Source organism: Microchirus variegatus, assembly GCF_963457635.1.
Source record: "Microchirus variegatus genome assembly, chromosome: 10".
NCBI classification, from domain to species: Eukaryota; Metazoa; Chordata; class Actinopteri; order Pleuronectiformes; family Soleidae; genus Microchirus; species Microchirus variegatus.
Window position 1 is genome coordinate 3,774,786 of NC_139811.1, and position 19,977 is coordinate 3,794,762.

The 19,977-nt window shown below is 39.5% G+C and overlaps 1 protein-coding gene across 1 annotated transcript; it reads left to right on the top strand.

The window, feature by feature from the left end:
* The first annotated feature begins 1,045 nt into the window (after positions 1 to 1,045).
* LOC310933320 (guanine nucleotide-binding protein subunit alpha-13) lies at positions 1,046 to 19,504 on the top strand. Its single transcript, XM_083896785.1, has 5 exons — positions 1,046 to 1,343; positions 9,759 to 9,988; positions 13,682 to 13,732; positions 18,634 to 18,834; positions 19,018 to 19,504. The coding sequence occupies exons 1-5, from the start codon at positions 1,061 to 1,063 to the stop codon at positions 19,387 to 19,389; spliced, it is 1,137 nt and encodes a 378-aa protein (XP_083752911.1). The 5' UTR covers positions 1,046 to 1,060; the 3' UTR covers positions 19,390 to 19,504.
* The last annotated feature ends 473 nt before the right edge of the window (positions 19,505 to 19,977 follow it).

The window sequence follows — 19,977 nt, forward strand, 5'->3', positions numbered from 1 at the left end:
CTTGGGTCAATATGTACTCAAGTAAAATACAAAATCCTAATTTGAAATTGTACTTAAAAAATACAAAATACACAAAAGAAGTATTCAATACAGTAACTTGAGTAAATGTATTTGGTTTACGTTCCAACTCTGTGTATTGAACTAAATAAATCACAAATTCCAGGAAGTTGTCACAAGTTTTCATATGCAATGTTATGGCAACCTAGTACATTGCTTAAAATAAATGAACAATGCAGTATTTGTCAGAAGTTCAACTCTGGGTGAATTTTGATTGGTTTTATTATTGCATTTATATTTTTTGAATGTCCGTTTTACACTTTGCCTTAAGTCAAAACATCAGTGAACCAAAAATAAATAATAATAATAGTTATTATTATTGTAAAATATTTTACCAAATATATATAAATAAAATAATACATATATATTTAGTTATATATGTTTGATTAGTATCTACAATGTACAGAGGCGCAGCTTGTGAACAGGCAAGGCAGGCAACTGCTTGGGGCCCCGAGCTGATAGGGGGCCCCCGACACTCAGAGCCTGACATTATTTACAGTGTAATGCATATCTTTTTTACTCAGTTTATATATGTTTTTTTTAAACAGTATTTTATTGTTCTATATATTTATATTGTTTTATAATGTGGGTTCTTTACAGTGTAATGTATTTTTTTTTACTAAGTTTATATATATATATTTTTTAAAGCTATTTACAGTATTTTATTGTTCTTTACATTTATATTTCCACATACTTTTCAATTACAAGGTTTTTCCATGTTATTTCATTCATTTCGAAAAAAATACATATTTTTTATTTATTTATAACATAATGGTGAATCAACACTGGTTGGAAGGAAGGGCCCCCTGGGAATTTTTGCTTAGGGCCCCTACAGACTCGAGAATAGAATCGCCTCTGCGAAGCCGTGGATTCCGACGGCCCGTGAAGGCACCAGGCGGGCAGGGACAGCGCAGCCTGCTCTCTCGTCCTCTCTCTCTCTCTCTCTCTCTCTCTGTCTGTGTGTGTGTGTGTGTGTGTGTGTATCGATGAAGTTGTTTCAAAGATGGCGGACTTCCTGCCGTCCCGCTCTCTTTTATCTGTGTGTTTCCCGAACTGTCTCCTCACGAGCGGCGAGGCGGAGCAGCTGCGGAAGTCCAAGGAGATAGATAAGTGTATTAATCGCGATAAGACGTACGTGAAGCGGCTGGTGAAGATACTGCTGCTCGGGGCGGGCGAGAGCGGCAAGTCCACTTTCCTCAAGCAGATGCGCATTATCCACGGGAAGGACTTCGATCAGAAGGCCAAGGAGGAGTTCAGAGCCACGATTTTTAGCAACGTTATTAAAGGTAAGTTTCACGCCGAGCGGCCCCCGGCACTTTAACGCGGTGACACGGGCTTGTTTTTTTGAACTCTCTGGGGCTGTGTAACATAGTGGGAAGTTGGTAGCCATGCTAGCTGCTGCTGTGGCTGCTGCTGCTGCTGCTGCTGAAGCGATGCCAGCACTTTGCTGTGCTCCACCAAAGCTAGTCCGGTTAGCTGCTCCAGAAACGCCCATGGTGTTTGTGTGTGGTGTGGTCCTCCGCGCTGGTTGTTGTCGGTGGTGATGGTGTTTAGGTGTTTATTCACAACTACACACACGAGGACTTTTCTTTTCACTTTGTTGTGGAGTCACACACACACACACACACGCACACACACTGTGGTTTGTTGTGCTCGTGTGTTCCCCGCTGAAACACAGCACCAAAAGTGTTTACTGTAAACCTGCCACCAGCTCAACGAGAGCCTGTGCTTCCCCTTCTCTCCTCTCTCCTCTCTCCCCTGCTGACTGCTGTGTCTGGGGGGTTTTGTTGACGTTGACATGCCGGTTAAATCACAAAGCAACCCGCTGCGAAGTTTGAGCATCCTTATACTAACCAAGTTTGAGCTGTGTTCTACGTGCATCATTTAAAACGAAGCACTTTGAATGAAGTCTGCTTTACAAAGTGGAGCAGAGGTGAACACAGTGTGTCGGTCGGTGGTTTTTTTAACCGTCAGCCTCTGACAAACTGTCATCTCAGCACGTTTGTCAGTGGAGTACAAACCGCACAGCGTGACATGATGCAACCACTTCAGTGTGACATCAAGTTTGGTGCATGTAAGAGCACATGAGGACATCATCTCCTCAACTGTAGTCTACAAGGCCAGGTTATTATAGAAGAGAACATAACAGTAGTAGCAGCAGCAGCAGATGTCAAAAACACAGTTAAACCCAGGGGTAAGTAGGTTTTGGACCAGTCTGAGGCTACAGGTTTACACGAGCGGATATTTTCTTTCCTCCGTTTTCCAAAATAACTTTGTGCACACATCATCGTTTTCAAAAAAGGTTCCATTTATATTAACCCGCGTAAATAAGCTGTCGAGAGCCGTCATAACTACGCCAAGCCTGTGGGCGGCAGTGTAGGTAGAAGGAGAAAGCCGTACAAGCCAATCAGAATCCTTATCGACAATAACAAAGACTGACCTCTCACCTTTGATGTATGGACGTAACTATACAAGTGACAGAGTGACAGCAGCGATAATCGCAACATCCTAAAATTCTTATGCCACTCCTCCAGAACAATAACCTCATTCTCAAAGTTCTCCCACCAGACAGCAGTCCGTCCAGGTCGGAACCCAAAACACGTCTCTGCTCCTCTGTAATATAGGAGTAATATAGGAGCTGTATTTGCAAATGCAAACGTGTAAAAATGATCATAACCAAATGTAAAAAGGTTGCATTTTTGCAGCGTAGATTGCCTAAAACTCTTGTGTTTCTCCGTTTACATGCAAACGCGAAAACTGAGTTTTCCAAAATCTCCGCTTTTGCCGGAGTTTTCAGAGGCGAAATCGCCGCTTGTGTGTAAACGAAATGCACAAACGCAGGGGGAAAGCTAGTGTAAACGTAGCCTGAATGTGTCCAATCACCTCGTCAAATGACTAGACACAGGTTTTTATGAAGGACCTACATGTGTTATCGTCACAATATCGGTATCGGCAGATATTGGATTTGATATCGGCAAACGCACCAATGTGACGCCAATATGACTGTAGGCTGCAGCCTCCTTGACGTCTATGCTGGCGCTCTTTACAACCATTATTTTTTTATGTCTATTTTGCTCAATAGAGCATGAAAAATATATCAGTTTTGCAGTTGGATGCAGGGAAAGAGTTGTGTATATCAGTATCTGTTTTTTGGCCCAAGTGAACCTCACGTTTTACAACTTGGGACAGCACACTATATTATACTAAACCAGTTGTTTTAATATGCGAGTGCTCATGCGTGCGTGTCTCTATGATGAATGAATAGAACGGTACCTTGTGTTTTTCAAAGGCGTTGATGGGGCGAAAAAAAAAGACCGAATCGATTTGTGACAGTCGGTGCTGATTCTGTTGTCACACATTGATCAATGTATAGGGGGAAAATGAGTCGCACTTTCAAAGATTTGTTGGACACCTTCATTTTGAACAGGTGTCATTGAACACAGGTGTATATCAGTGATGTAGTGTAAGTATATAGTGACACAGCGTCGTCTTCTCTGAGCCAAGTTGTCCTTAAGCTTTTTGTGTTATCGTTTGATTTGAGGCTTCACACGTTGTGTGTGTGAGGAGGAGGTGCAGATGGATCAGCTGTCGGTCTGTGTGTGAATGAGTGTGTGAGTGAGATGAATGAACAGAAAACATTAGTCACTGAATGGGAATTCCATTTGTTTTTGTTTCCGACAATCGGAGGAACCCCGTGTGTAAGCATCACCTGAGTTACACACACAAATCTTAATTTTAATCGTGTCATATGAAGCAAAGAAACTAGAAAATATTCACTTTTAAGAAGCGTAATTATTAAAAAAACATTCAAACCGATTAATTGATTATAAAATGAGTTGATAGTTGCAGCTCCCGACTGTAAATATAATCTGGCGAGTGCTGGCTTCACGTACAGTTGTATGTGCAGTTGTTTGCCTTGTGGTTGTTTGCTTACGCTATGTTGCCATCTCAGTTTTCCCGAACTGTATTTTTCTAGTTGTAAAATCAGTTGATGAAACGATTGTCCTCTTGAGCCTGTTGTTGTTTGTGTTGTTGTTGTCGCAGCAGCACCATCGTTAAAAGATGGCCGACGTGCTGTGTGTTTGAATACGTGTTTACAGTAACCAGGTAATTACAGTGTGAGTGTAAACATTGTGTTTTGATTCCTCTGAGTAAACTGGTTTGATATGTTCATTTACTGAATGAGAAGCCGGTGGAGCTGCAGTTTCTCTCTCTGTGTGGCGTCCGTCGGGAGGCGTTTGGGAATGCGTTGTGACCACGTAGAACAGAAGTGTAAATGCAGCTAACGTGAAAGTGGCAGACAAAACGGCACGGTCTCAGCACTTTTCCGAGAGAGTCGTCCGTACAACGGCGTGACTTCACGTGCGGCTAATGTTGTCGTCGATATGGCGATGGTGTTCTCTGCAGAAGAAGTGATGAAAGGAGGGGGTTGGCCGTGATCGGATGGTAATCAGATGTTGATGTGGACGCCAGAAAAACCATGTGTAAATGCACGTGGTGAAGCGCTTTCCGATTGTTATCTGATTGCTATCTGATTTTAAAGTGGCCCAGTATCTGTGAATCAGCTGCGAAGCTGCTTTGAATCTGCTCTTACGATGCATCCACACCTGGTCGTCCATTTCGTCATTTCATAGTAGGTATATATGTTGAACTTTTCAGCTTGATTGCTTCACGGCCAATCTCAAACGCACTATACATTTGCACAGAAGCACATTGGCCAGATATGTAGACCGGATAAAAGACCCATTTCTTGCAATATCTCCGTCATGGAGCATCAGCAGCAGCTGAATATCCATGGCCTTCTGGGGTGTTGACCTAAAGCCTCAGTGTTCTCATCCAAAGATATTTTGTTTATTTAAAACATAAACACATAAAAGTTCACTTAATGGTAGGGAAGATTCCGCAAATGTGTGAATCTATGGGTCCCAAACCAGTCTTTGGAGATCGCTGACCTACTTGTTAGGCGATATTTTGTCTGTATTTTAGCACTAGTGCTCACTCGCTGTCTTGAGCTAACGACTTGGCAGAGACACAAGCATCTTATTTGTCACAGTGCAGTGTTAATGCCCTCTCGTCGTGTAGCGTGAACAGGGAAGTGTGTGTTGTTGTGTCGGACTGGAAAGGCTTGCTCAGCGGCGGCCAGGAGGAAGTCGCTGATGCTCGACGCGTGGTCCTGAGCCAAAAAGGAAACCGTAGGTGTCGTGGCGTCGTCTCGGGATAAACGTCGGGTGAGGACACGGAGGCTGACGTTGATGTTGACACACAGATCATACGTGGTCGTATCCAGGTAGTAAAATGCTGTTTAATTAAATGGGAACATCTGGATCTGTTGTGCAGGGACTGATCATGACTCTATAATGACCAAGTCTCACGTGTTCCACGTGTCGCGTTAAAACTCTATTCTTAGGTGTTTAATTCTGTCCGTTTTGTCACGATGAATCATTACAGAAAGATCGGTTATAATAGGAAATCACAGCATCTCAGCCACCTGTGTGTGTGTGTTTGACTTTGCTTTGCATGATGAGCCGGTGGAGGTGGTCTGAGGAGAGGAGTGTGTGGACTTTTTAATATATCGATTCATAAAGCACTGTAGTAAATATTGGGTGACTTTAGGAATGGCTTTTATGTCAAAATCAGCTTTTTGGATGCCAGAATTAAAGCTTATTCATATGCGTTGGTGCAAAATAACATGGATAAAATGACATTTTAATGAGATTTATCAAATATCTCATGGGAATAAGTTATTTACAAACACAAAATAATGCAAAATATATACTCTTGTGACATGAATTGTATTGAAAATGGCATAGCAAGAGTTTGTAATCTTTAAAAATGACTTAAGTGGACAGTTGACAATTACTCAATGACACATACAACTGTTTTCATGATTGCTTTGTGTATTTTTTCATAATTAAAACAAGCTCTTTTTTTGGTTTTCAGCTTCTTAAATGTGAATATTCTTTGATCGACAAAACAAAGAAATCATTAAAACTGATCAATTTCGATTAGTAGACCAGACAAGACCAAAACAGTTGAGAACATCATCATTTTTGAGGATTTGGAAACACGGATTTTTGCATTATTTGGACCAAACTTCTACTTTTTATTTGTCAATTACAGGACATACAGCACAGATGAAATTTCCGTCTTCTCTGACCCACTGTGCAAATATATAAATATACAATATTTAATAAATAAATAAATATTCTCAGGTAAACAAAGAGAGTATAAATATACATAAACTAGACGATAATCAATGAACAGGCACTCGTGGTATTTACAATATTAAATAAATAACAGGTAGAGTCTCAGTTGCGCTAGTGCGGAGTAGTGCAAATGAGCACGTACAAACAAACAAGTAAATGTCAGATTAAATGATAATAATGTGAAAATAATCATTAGTTTCATCCCTAATGTCAACTAATGTTGGTAAACAAAGAAAACCTGTGTGACAAGTGTTTGAAACGCGACTAAAATGGCGTCATCTGCAGTATTTTAAACCCTCCTGTCATATTTGCACATGGCACTTTTTTCACCCCTCGGGTCACTCCACTCACTTGACCCTTGACCTTTCATGATAGCAGCAGCTGTTATCAGCGACGAGCCGTGGGGGAAACCATTGAGGGGACGTTTTCAGTTTAAAGGCAGAGTGAAAACTGAACTGGTCGAAGACGTTTTGATTCTGCAGATCGATGCGCTTCTGCCAAACGCTTTCATATTAATGCCATTAATATTGAATGGAGTTTTACTGTAGCCAACATCGATGCATGTGCAGTTACTGAATCAACACGTGGGTGTTTCACGAAGAGCAACAAAGCAGCTGTTTAGATGCAGTTAATACCGTACACACATTGACCTTTAGAGGTGAACGACACTGGCAATGAACCTGGTTGTTGTTCAGGGACGTTTGATATATGTCTCCTCCTCCATCCTGTTTTTATCTTTTTAATAAAAGTACAAAAATAATGAGGTAAAACAACTTTGTTTAGTCTCAAACAGAGGGCTACACACTCACTTTATTACATGAGCTGCTCAGGTGTGTCCTCTCGCTTTCACTTGTGATGTGATTTGTAAATAAGAAATAAGTGTTTATTGCCTCATTAGAAACACAAACATAGTGTGTACACACACACACACACACACACACATTTGCACACACAGCTTTGTAGTGGTGGTGCTTCTGTGGTGAATGATGGTAAACATGCAAACACACTGTTAAATCTGCGGTCACACGTGGACGCGTGTCGAGCGGCGAGTTCACACAATCCTTTGTGCTTTGTTGTCAGATGATAAACGGGGACAGAGATGATGTTGATACTGTGCCGTGTGTCTGGGTTTTACTAATAGACCAACAGAGCGCGACGTTAGCGAGCTAACGCTACACACCTGAACTTACAACCTGAGAATAACATCGCTATCTGAACCGATGGAAAAAAGTGAATTTATGGGGTTTCAACTGCGACTTTATAGACGTATCGATTATGAAAGTAATCGAAGAATCGTTTGGTTCATAAAATGTTAAGTTACGTTGATCAGTGTTTGTCAAACCTGGAAATGACGACGTTCTCCAATGTCTTTGTTTTTGTCCTCAAACCAAAAATGATTCAGTTTGATTCAGTTCAGCAAAGAAACAAAGAAAATATTCACATTTAAGAAGCTGAAACGAGCAGAAATCTTGTTTTTAATCACGAGGATCAACATAGTTGACGATTCATTCGTTGTTTCAACGGGGTCTTTTGATTTTCAGTTTTTTAAACCTCTGATGTTATTATACTTTGACCATTGAAATGTTGGCCCAACACGATAAACCAGGCAAATGCAGAACTGGATGGAGGTTTCGATAAAATCAGGGACGCACCGTAACTGACTTTTTTGCCGATGTCCGATATATATTAACGTGATATTTTTCATATTCATGTCGCAGCAGATGTGTATATGTTTTCTGTAGGGTACAAAATAAATCAATATACATGTAATCGACCCAGCGCTCTCCTCCCGAGGGTGTACCACTGTAGCACGGCTCTATCTCTGCATTCCAGGGACATGGAGGATAACAATCTGTGCGATAACATAACACAACTCATCCCACAACGTTGCTGTTATTACTGTAGTTGGATAATTATTGTAACTGCAGACTTCTTAAAGTGCACAGTTGGCTTTCAGGTACATGTTTTTAATAAGAGAGGACAGGTGTAACATGGAGTTGTTGTGCTGAGAATGATCTAAACCATAATGGATGTTTTGGTCGTCCAATGATGCGTCAGGATTTGTCCTGGCGCTGCTGAGCTGATGGTCGGGTCAGTGTGGGGTGAGTGGAGCAAAGAGCACAGCGCGCAGCTGCCGTGCAGCTTGCTGAAGCAACACGTTGGCGACATTCGTCTGCTGTAACATCATCGGTGTCATTTAATAGGATAACACCTTTACTTTATTGTGTTTGAACGTGTCCCGTTTCTCTTAAAATCCCAGATTGAAGCCGATAAACCAGTCACGTGACGAACGGTGGCGGCCTCCCTTAGCAACTCTATTTGAACAGCGATGAAAAAAATATGGTGCCAAGTTACCACAGCATTGAGTTCACACCGTCTGTTTTACACCATGTCGGATGATTTAATTCTTTAGTTTAATTCAATTTCTAAAAGGTATGACTTATCATTTTTGTATATATTGTGGCAAGACGAGGATATTGATTTGTTAATGTATAAAACCCAGACAGGTAGTATTACACTTTAAAATGTCTCATGTGGCGTCATGAGTGTATTTGACCTGAGTTTAGAAACCTAAATATATGTATATATATGTCATTGGTCAGCAGAGATTGTGTAACTCTCTGCTGCTGTAAATCTATAACAAGCTGCTTAAGCGTCCACATAATATTAAAACAAGTCTTCTGAATTGTGCTGCATCTATTAAGCGTTCAGTTAACGACGGGATTTACGAGGTTCCTTGAATGCACCTCGACGCTCAACACAGCTGTAGATCCTACAGAAGTGATTTTAGATTTCCCACAGTCTTTGAATGTCTCCTGTTAGCATTTAACATGTTTAATTGCTGACATGTACCAGCGATGTTTTAGTGCGACGGAGCTCAATATTATTTATTTCATCAGACCACCATTAAAAACCATGTACTACTCGCAGTGCAGCCATTAGGCACCATAAAATATTAGGGGTGGGGAAAAAAATCAATTCACATAAGAATTGCGGTTCATAAACTTAAAAAATCAATTAAAAAAATCAATACGTTTTAAAAATTATTTTGAAAAACCACACAAAACACCACTTTGTGTTATTTGTGTACAGTTTATTTTTGTAACTTCTGGGAGAAAAAGGCAGCTAGCCTAAGCTTTTATTTATGCAAGTTATTTTTTTATACAGTAACTTAAGATTTTATTTGTTTTGAATAAATAAATGTTAACTTTAACTTTTTAAATTGAGTTTGCCTTTCTGTGATCACATTATCACATTATCTTATACAAACTGTATTGTTTTGATGCCATAATTCGCCTTAACATATGCATTGAAAACATTTTTGAATTTTGAGAATTGTTTGAATGGAGAATCATTTGAATGGAGAATCGTATGAATCGAATCGGTTGAATCGAGAATTGATTTTGAATCGAATCGTGAGCCACCCAAAGATTCACATCCCTATAAAACATCCTAATGAAGTTTGAATTGATATTCTCTTGTCTCTGTGTTCAGGTATCCGAGTGTTGGTGGACGCTCGAGAAAAGCTTCACATCCGATGGGGCAAGCCGTCCAACCAGCGGCACGGCGACACCATGATGGCGTTTGACACCCGGTCGGCGATGGCGCGCGGTCACGGCCTGGTGGAGCCCAAAGTTTTCCACCATTACCTGCCGTCCATCCGCGCCCTGTGGGCCGACCAGGGCATTCAGAACGCCTACGACCGCCGCAGGGAGTTCCAGCTGGTGAGTGTTACCCGGTATCTGTGCTGCGAGTCGTGTTTCCACACAGACAGTTTTTTTTTGTGATCCACTGCGCTTTTAATTATTCATAGGGCTGGGGCGTCTTTTGAATTTGATCAATTTCGTTTCCAGTTATGCTTACGAGTTCCCGTTCTTATAGATTCAGGGTTGTTTTTTTTTGGGACTTTATTGGTCCACATAGGGGAATTCCTCTCTGCATTTTACCCATCCTTTGTAGAACTAGGAGCAGTGGGCAGCCACTGAGCAGCGCCCAGGGGACGATGGGGGTTTGGTTCCTCGTTCAAAGGCTCCCTAGATCCTTGACCTGTCGGGATTTGAACCGGCAAAACCTCTGCATTACAAACCAAGTTCCGTTTCCACTTGGCCATGGTTTGTGTAGAATTGAGTCAAGATTTCATAAAGTCCATCAGATAAAGAAATGATGAATCGATAACTATTTTGATCGTCGATAATCGTTTTTCATGATTGTTTTAGCTTCTTAAATGTGAATATTTTCTTTCCATTTTATGGACCAAACAATTTATTGAGAAAATAATCGGCAGATTAATCGATTACAAAAATAATCGCTAGTTGCATGATCATCATTTTACGGATTTGGAAACACTGATTTTTGCATTTTATGGACCAAATAATCAAATAATTTAATGGAACAAGTAAATGTCCGATTAGTTGATAATGAAAATAAACGATAGTTCCATCCCTGATGTCGTTTTTTAACATTTTCTGACATTTTAAATCGAGAAAATAATCGATTTACGAAAACAAATCGTTAGCTGCAGCTCTAGTGATGTCCCAAGTTCATTCAGGGCTCGACATGCACCAGCGTGTTATAGATGAACACAGCTGTTTTTACCTGATATTGAGAAGAAAACCAGATTATCGCTTGAGTCCGACTAAAATCTGACTTTTAACGTGCACGTAAATGCGCTGACTGTGCGTCGCAGATCACTTGTAAGCAGCGTACAGAGCGTCGAGTGTACAGACGAGCATTGACAGTAGGAGATAAAGGCTCTTCCTCACAGAGCTGCAGCTGCTGAGCGCACACACACACACACACACACACACACACACACACACACACACACACACACACACACACACACACACACACACACACAGCTAATGAAGGGCTCTCTCTCTCTCTCTCTCTCTCTCTCTCTGCTTCCCCACGCCCTTCCTTCCTCGCCGTCTCCCTCATCATTTCCCACAAGTTAAAGTTGTGCTCTAACTGTGTCTCAGTCACAGGGAAATGATGTGTAACTGTCGTGCAGGGAAATCAGGGACTTCACCACGTTCACAGAGTCCTGTGTTCACTCTTTTCTGATGATACTCAATGATACTCTGCTGTTTTACAGAGAAGTTGTTTCTTCACAATCAAAACTGAGTTATGGTTGGAATAATATGTCCTAATCTGTAAAAATCTGCTAGATTGGCAATATGATGATGGGCTACAACAATTATTTTATATTTCCAGTATATGTATATATTTCTGTGTATATATGTGTGTGTATATATATATATATGTGTGTGTATATATATATATATATCTATATGTGTGTGTGTGTGTATACATATATATATATATATATATGTGTGTGTGTGTGTGTGTATATATATATATATCCATATATATATATATATGTGTGTGTGTGTATATATATATACATATATATATATATATGTATATATGTGTATATGTATATATATGTATATATGTGTATATGTATATATGTGTATATATATATATATGTATATATATATATATGTGTGTGTGTATATATATATATATATGTATATATATATATATGTGTGTGTGTATATATATATATATATATATATATACACACACACATTTCTGGTTCCTTTGTTCAATATATGGCAGAAATTATTTGATTATTTAAATAAATAATTATTTATTTCGATTTAATCAATTTTTTGTTTGTGGACAAAACGTGGCATTTAAGAGTGGTCGTCGTCATCTGACCAAAACAACCAAACAAGCACCCGATTGATCAGGAAAACGATCGACAGACGTATAATACAATAATGATAAAATAATAGCTATATGGAGCCACAATGCCCTTATGATGAAGGCGTCTTTAAAGCTGCAGTTGTAGCTGTAGTCATTTGTTGAAATTCTTATGCAAATTAAATAGCTGTAAGACACTAACTGAGACACAGTGTGTGATTGTCACACACACACGCACACTCACACTGTGTGCGTGTGTGCAGCTCTGACACAAAGAGACTCAGTCACTGCCGACTTTTGGGATTGAATTTTTTTACAGTAGAAGATTTTGAATAATCTTTTCTCCCAGTAAAAATGACTTAAAACTCAAAATTAATCTTTCTCAGAATCACTAAATGTCCACCTGTCATCTTTTAATCCAGATTATGCTGGTCGGATTTTTACTCTTTAGCCATCTTTACTAAATCTTACGAGGTGGTTTGATGTGTCCCAGGTTTATTAGTGAAGGCGTATTGAATGATTGAGTGTAATGATGCAGTGATGTTGGGTTCACATGATTCAAACACACGCTTCACAGCAGAATGAAGTAAGCGTTTTTTGCCCCGATTTAGGAAAGTTTACAAATTCCTGACTTGAGTTTTCAAACTAAAATGAGGAAGTTCACGATGGACGTATGGGCACCACATGTAAACGCAGCAACTGCGATGACTGACTAAAAGTAAAGGAAGTAAACGCGGTGGAGGAATTTCAGCAATGCACACTATGGTCTTTGGTAGTTTGGAAGGTGTGTCGTCAGTGAGTGGAGTTTATTTAATGGACATGTTCTGTATCTGTAGGAGGTTCCATCACATCCACTAACTACAGGTGCACACACACACACAAGTAGTAGAAAATGGATTTCAAATGAAATATATGACTATAAATGCATGGAATAGAGCAAAAAACATTTTAAAATGTCAAATGTCTGTAATTATTTGTGCTATAACAGAATTTGACCACATTTAGAGTCAATTTCATGTAAATATCCTTCATTCAACGTTGAAAAGTCAAAGAAATAAAGCAGGTATTCTCTGAAATGAAAGGTACCGTATCTTCCTCACTATAAGGCGCACTTAAAAACCACAGTGCGCCTTATAATCCGGAGCACCTTATATATGGATCAATTGGTAAAGTTTGACTTTATCTGTTTTGTTGACATTCCCTTTAGCACAGCTCCATCTAGTGGATGCATAACACAATCCCAGTCAAACGTTTGACTGCAATATCTTCTATTCTATATGCGCCTTATAATCTGTTGCGCCCTATATATGAAAACAGTTCTAAAATAGGACATTCAGTGAAGGTGTGCCTTATAATCCGGTTATAAGGCGCTTGCCAACCCACTGCATAAGGCCTATAATCCTTATAGTGCGGAAAATAGGGTAATAATAAATGTATTTTAAGGTCATGTAATACAGATCATAAACAGTAGATAATTTTATTTACAGTAGGGTTTTATGAGTTCAGAGGAACAACCAGCTTTATATCCCCGTATATCTCATATATGAGGATATAGACTAAATATTATTAGATATTATTCATAAGCCACAGGGATTTTTTTTGTTATTGTTGAAGGTCATTTTTATACTGATGTTGTAGCTCATTAAAAACCTTGTGTCTCATTAAATTGTCTATAGTGAAGTCACTATCTCTTCTCTTTCTCTCAGGGGGAGTCCGTCAAGTATTTCCTGGACAATTTGGAGAGACTGGCACAGTCGGTAAGTCCCCCCCCCCCCCCCCTCGCTGCTCCACAGTTCACAGGAAGTGTGATGCTGCAGATGAGTGTGATGATGTTGGAAAAAGAGAAGTGAAACTGACGCCTTCTCGTCCTCGCTGGTTGTCTGTGTGGCGTAGCCAGAGTGGAATACTCTGCAGGTGATGCTGACGGGACATCCCTCACAGTCATTTACCCAGCATGCCCTGTGAGCTGTAATGAAACACATGTGGTCATGTGACGTAAAGTCATAAAAAAAACCCCCTCTCTGTCACAGAGAAACCACGCTGTAGTTTCCCTCGTCACCCACGTTTCCTCCTGGTCACTCACTCACTCTATGCTGTTTCTAATATACGACGGTCATTATTAGAAACGGATCCAATCTAACTTTATTTATAAAGCACTTTAAAAACAACAACAGCTGAAACAAAGTGCTTTACATCAGAGATAAATAAATAAAACATACAAATGTGTGACCTAATAGACCTAAGAACAAACAATAAAACAATACATTACTGTAGAAAATATAAAAACAAAGAATCTATAGAAAATATTTATCTATTTAAGAGGCTGTGGTGTGTGTATATAATATATAATCATGTGTGTATATACATATGATTATATATATATATATGTGTGTATAATTATGTATATGTGTGTGTGTATATATATATATATATATATATATATATATGTATGTGTGTATATATATATATGTGTATATGTATATAATATATAATTGTATATATATATATGTATATGTATATTTGTGTGTGTGTATATATATATATATATATGCATGCTGCCTTCCACTTACAACCTTTTAAATAATGTGTAGGGCTGCAGCTAATGATTATTTTCATAATAATTGTGTGTGTATATATATATATATATATATATATATATTGCACAGAAAGCAGAAAATTGTCACTTTATTATTACGATGATTATTTAAATCTAAAATGAGTTTATGATGAATTTAGTAATCGATTGACGGCTTGAAATGGTCGCAGACATAATTAAATGCATAACATGAAGCGTGTGACTCGTTTTCTCAATGGACTGTTGACAGTTTACAACCTCACTTTTTCCAAATATCAAGTTTTATGACTCGACGTGACATTTGAGTTTCTTCCTCACGCTCAAACACACACAGAGATAAAGAGGAACATGATGAAATCACTTATGAAGTTGCCACTAATAACGTGCTCTCAGTACGTGTCACGCTCTGTGTGTTACTCTGACAGCTGTGGTGTGGAAACATGTCCACACATCACTTTACAGACGCTGGTGTCCTCTAATGTGTCCTCTAATGTGTCCTCTTACGTGACAAACACTAACACAACAACGTGGTCTTATCTTTCTCAGTGGAGTTAATGTCAGTGTTTTTAACCCGGGTTCAAGGTTTATATTTGAATTTAGGGCTCAAATAACAATTATTTTCATTATGGATTAGTTGACAATAGTGAAATGTCTTGAAGATGAAATTATTATAGTACATATAATACTATATATTAATATATATAGTATTATATGTCTCCAAATGGCATAATTCAGTTTTAATGATTTCTTTCTTTATTGTGTGTGTGTATATATATATATATATGTGTGTCTGTATGTATGTGTGTATAAATATGTGTGTGTGTATATGTATATATGTGTGTGTGTGTGTGTGTGTGTGTGTGTATATATGTGTATGTGTGTACATATGTGTATGTATGTCTATATATGGGTATGTATATATATATATGTATCTATGTATATATGTGTATATATAGACACACACATATACAAGTATGTATGTATGTATATATGTGTATATATACATGTATACATGCGTTTATATGTATATACATACATGTATACATGCGTGTATATTTGTATACAGATATATGTATATCTATATACATATATGTATGTATATAAGAAGCTGTTTGTGTGTATATATATATATATATATACACATACATATATATATGTATGTATATATACATACATGTATGTATATAAGAAGCTGTATATATATATATATATATATATATATATATATATATATATATATATATATATATATATATATATGTATATATATATATATATATATATATATATATATATATATGTATATATATATATATATATATATATGTATATATATATATATATATATATATATATATATATATATATATGTATATATATATATATATATATATATATATATATATATATATATATATATATATGTATATATATATATATGTATATGTATATGTATATATATATATATATATATGTATATATATATATATATATATATATATATGTATATATATATATATATATATATATATATATGTTTGTATATAAGAAGCTAAAAAATCATTTTTGGAAAAAAACAAAGAAACACTTGAATTGAGGCCACACTTAAAATAAACACATTTCATGTAACATTTGAAACTCCTATTATATATTTAAAATGGTTAATATTTATGCAAATTAAACAGAATCATCTTGGTTTGTGGACAAAACTATTTGACATTTGAGAACATCATCATTATCCGGGTTTGGGATCAACATATTCTGACATTTAATGGACCCAAAAAAAAAAAAAAAAAAACTCCTCACAGATGAATGGATTAGTAGGAGGAGGAAAACTGGGAGACTATCCGTTATTTCTCTTTGTGCTGTCATGCACTCACAAGCATGGCCTGTGTCAGGAATGAGTCATCACCTCTGGAATGTTAGGAATGTTAGTTGTCTCTCAGGACACACACACACACACACACACACACATTCTTGTACTTGCTGCATACTGAGGACTGGGTTGCTGACAAAGTGAGGACCAGCATTTTCCACTTTATAAATCAACACAATTACAAATATCTACTTCATGAATGACATCTACAAAGAACTACTGGTTGCAGTACCATAAAATGTCTGCAGGTGGAGCCCCAGAGCAGAAAGGGCTGGAAAACTTTTTTGATTTTTTTTTTTTTTAATTTTTGGTCCAACATTTTACAAAAACGTCATACAATTCTAGGTCGTCCAAAATTTGAAAAAATCTTTAAAAAAAATTTTTTTGCTCCAAAATTTGACAAAAACGGCATACTATACTATGTCGTTTGAACATTTTTTTTGACCAAATATGTAAAAAAAAAAATTGACCCAAAATTTAAAAAAAATAATTTGACCCAGATTTTAAAAAAAAAATTGACAAAAACGTCATTCTATACTATGTCGTAAAAATTATGGTCCAAAATTTGAAAAAAAAATTATGGTCCAAAATTTGAAAAAAAAATTATGGTCCAAAATTTGAGAAAAAGTCGTCCAAAATTAAAATTTTTGACAAATTGAGTATAGCATGTTATAGCAACCTAAGGAAGTGATTTCAATGAAAACAAAGTGAGGACCGGCCAAAATGTCCTCACTCCGTAAAAATTACCTCACTTTGTTGGTTAAAAACCCTCACTGGTCCTCAGTATGCCGCAAGTACAAGAACACACACACACACACACACACACACACACACACACACACACACACACACACACACACACACACACACACACACAGAGCTAAAACATGACTGGGAATAATACGACATCACAACATCAAAGATCCACTTTTTTATTTGTCTTGGCTTGATCGTCATTGTTAAGGAGAATCTTCCAGTCCTCTCCCTCCCTCCGTCTCTTTGACGGCCTCACAGTTGTGTGTGTGTGTGTCTGCGTGCGTGCATGTGTGCGTGTGTTCGTATGTCAGGAATGTTGTGTGTCAAAGCAGCTGCGACATTAAACTGGTCTGCACTGTGACAGAAATCCCAGATTTTTTTTCATCTTCTTGAATGTGAATATTTTCTCGTGTCTTTGCTCCGTACGACAAAGAAATCATTAAAACTGAATACGCTGATTTTGTCGACAAAACCAGACATTTGAGAAAGTCGTCGGAAAAGAATCGACAGGCTAATCGAATGTGAAAATAATAGTCAGTTGCAGCTCTAATCTCAGTCTCATGTGAGACTGCAGTAGAAGTCTGGGGGAGGGTGTAGTAGGCACCTCCCACTTTAAAGAGGCGTGGTCAGGGGACGTAGATAAAATAATTTTTATGATTCAGTTCATAGATCTGCTGATCTGAGGATCTACTCTGCTGTCGTGTGGTGTCACAGTAAAGTGTTCGCAGGATTAGGCAGCGTCAATATTTGGGGAGAGACGACGCAATTGTCGGTTAGCTACTTAAGCTAAACGTGCACAGGGAATGGGCTGTAAAAGTTGTGCTAGTGTACGACAAACCTTGGCTCAATTGTTATAAAACTAGGGGGTTGGCGGCGTCAATGTTAACGCACGTTAGCGCATGATGTGTTTCCACGACAGCTGACCAAAAAAAAAGACGCGTGTGGCGTCATGTTTAGGTGCCGCGGCGCCTGACCCCAGGCAACGTTTACCAGTTAGCTCCGTTAGCTGCCTTAGCTCAATTAGTGTCATTAGCGCGCCTACAGTCTAAATGGAGCGATTATTTGTGGCGCTGCCCTTTTCGTACGTGTGTGCCTCTGTTTTACGTTACTGGCGTTAGACTTTTGGAGAGTCATTTTAACAATCGGGAGTCACGTAAACATGACGTCACACGCGTCTTTTTCCCGTCGGTCGTCATGGAAACACTAACGTTGACGCGCTGACGTGCCCAGCACTTCATAAAACTGAAGATTTTTGGCCGTTTTGACTCAATCATTGAGGACAAGAGTCGCGATTTTTGCATAAAAGCATTTTTTGACCACACGCCTGGCTAACGCATGTCACCCAGGCTAAGCAACAGCCGAATCAGGAGATTCCTGCACACAAAAGCAAGCATGTGGAGTGTAAACGGTGTCAATAACTTGTATTGATTGCACTCGTGTGTTGTTGGCAGGACTACCTCCCCAGCCAGCAGGACATCCTCCTCGCCAGAAAACCCACCAAGGGCATCCACGAGTACGACTTTGAGATCAAGAACGTGCCTTTCAAGATGGTGGACGTGGGCGGTCAGCGCTCGGAGAGGCGGCGCTGGTTCGAGTGCTTCGACTCGGTCACTTCCATCCTCTTCCTCGTCTCCTCCTCGGAATACGACCAGGTGAGTGAATTCAGACGTTTGCAGACGGGAAGGACAACAATGTACAGATTAAAGCCACGCCTTTGAAACCGTAGCCTCGTTGGTTGAGGTGAGCGTGGAGCCGTCTCGTACCAGGAGCGCTCTGTCACCATCTCCTCTGACTCCAGGGCAACTTGTCTGCATTCTGCCCCCCCCCTCCTGCAGGTGCTGATGGAGGACCGGCAGACCAACCGGCTGAGCGAGTCCCTCAACATATTCGAGACCATCGTCAACAACCGGGTTTTCAGCAACGTCTCCATCATCCTCTTCCTGAACAAGACGGACCTGCTGGAGGACAAGGTGAAGCAGGTGTCCATCAAAGACTACTTCCCCGAGTTCTCGGGCGACCCCACCAGCCTGGCCGACGTCCAGCGCTTCCTGGTGGAGTGCTTCCGCAAGAAGCGGCGCGAGCAGCAGCAGAAGCCGCTCTACCACCACTTCACCACCGCCATCAACACGGAGAACATACGGCTGGTGTTCCGCGACGTCAAGGACACCATCCTGCACGACAACCTCAAGCAGCTGATGCTGCAGTGAGCGGGACTGACCAGTAGGTGGACGGATGGCGTCGGCGCGAGGGCGGAGACGTCGCCTCGCTGCCGCCACCGGCCTGTAAACGGCAGGCGGTGTCACTTTTGAACTTTGACTGTGTATTAAAGCCACCACTACTTTGCCCCGCCCCCTCCCAATGCTAACTCTCTGCCTTACTGAGCTTGATCACTGTGACTTAAAACGGCTGCTTTTGGCTCAGAGCCCCCCCCACCCCCAAAAAAACCACTGTAAATGACCTCTAAATGACCCCGCCCCCCCCCCCCCCCTCTGGTTCACGTCCTCACTCTGTCCTCGTGTTTCTTTGACCGCTTTGTTGACAAACAACAAGAGAGAGAGAGAGAGGAGGAGGGGCTTTGGCGAGCGTTGCCAGGCTCCGCCTCCACCGGCGCTTGTTGATGACATCACAGGGCCGGGGTGTGGATTTCCTCTGAGAGCGGTGGAACAGGAAAGAGCGGAGCACACACACACACACACACACACACACACACACACTATTGTACTTGCTGCATACTGAGGACCAGGTAAAAGTGCTGACAAAGTGAGGACCAGCTTTTCCACTTTATAAATCAATAC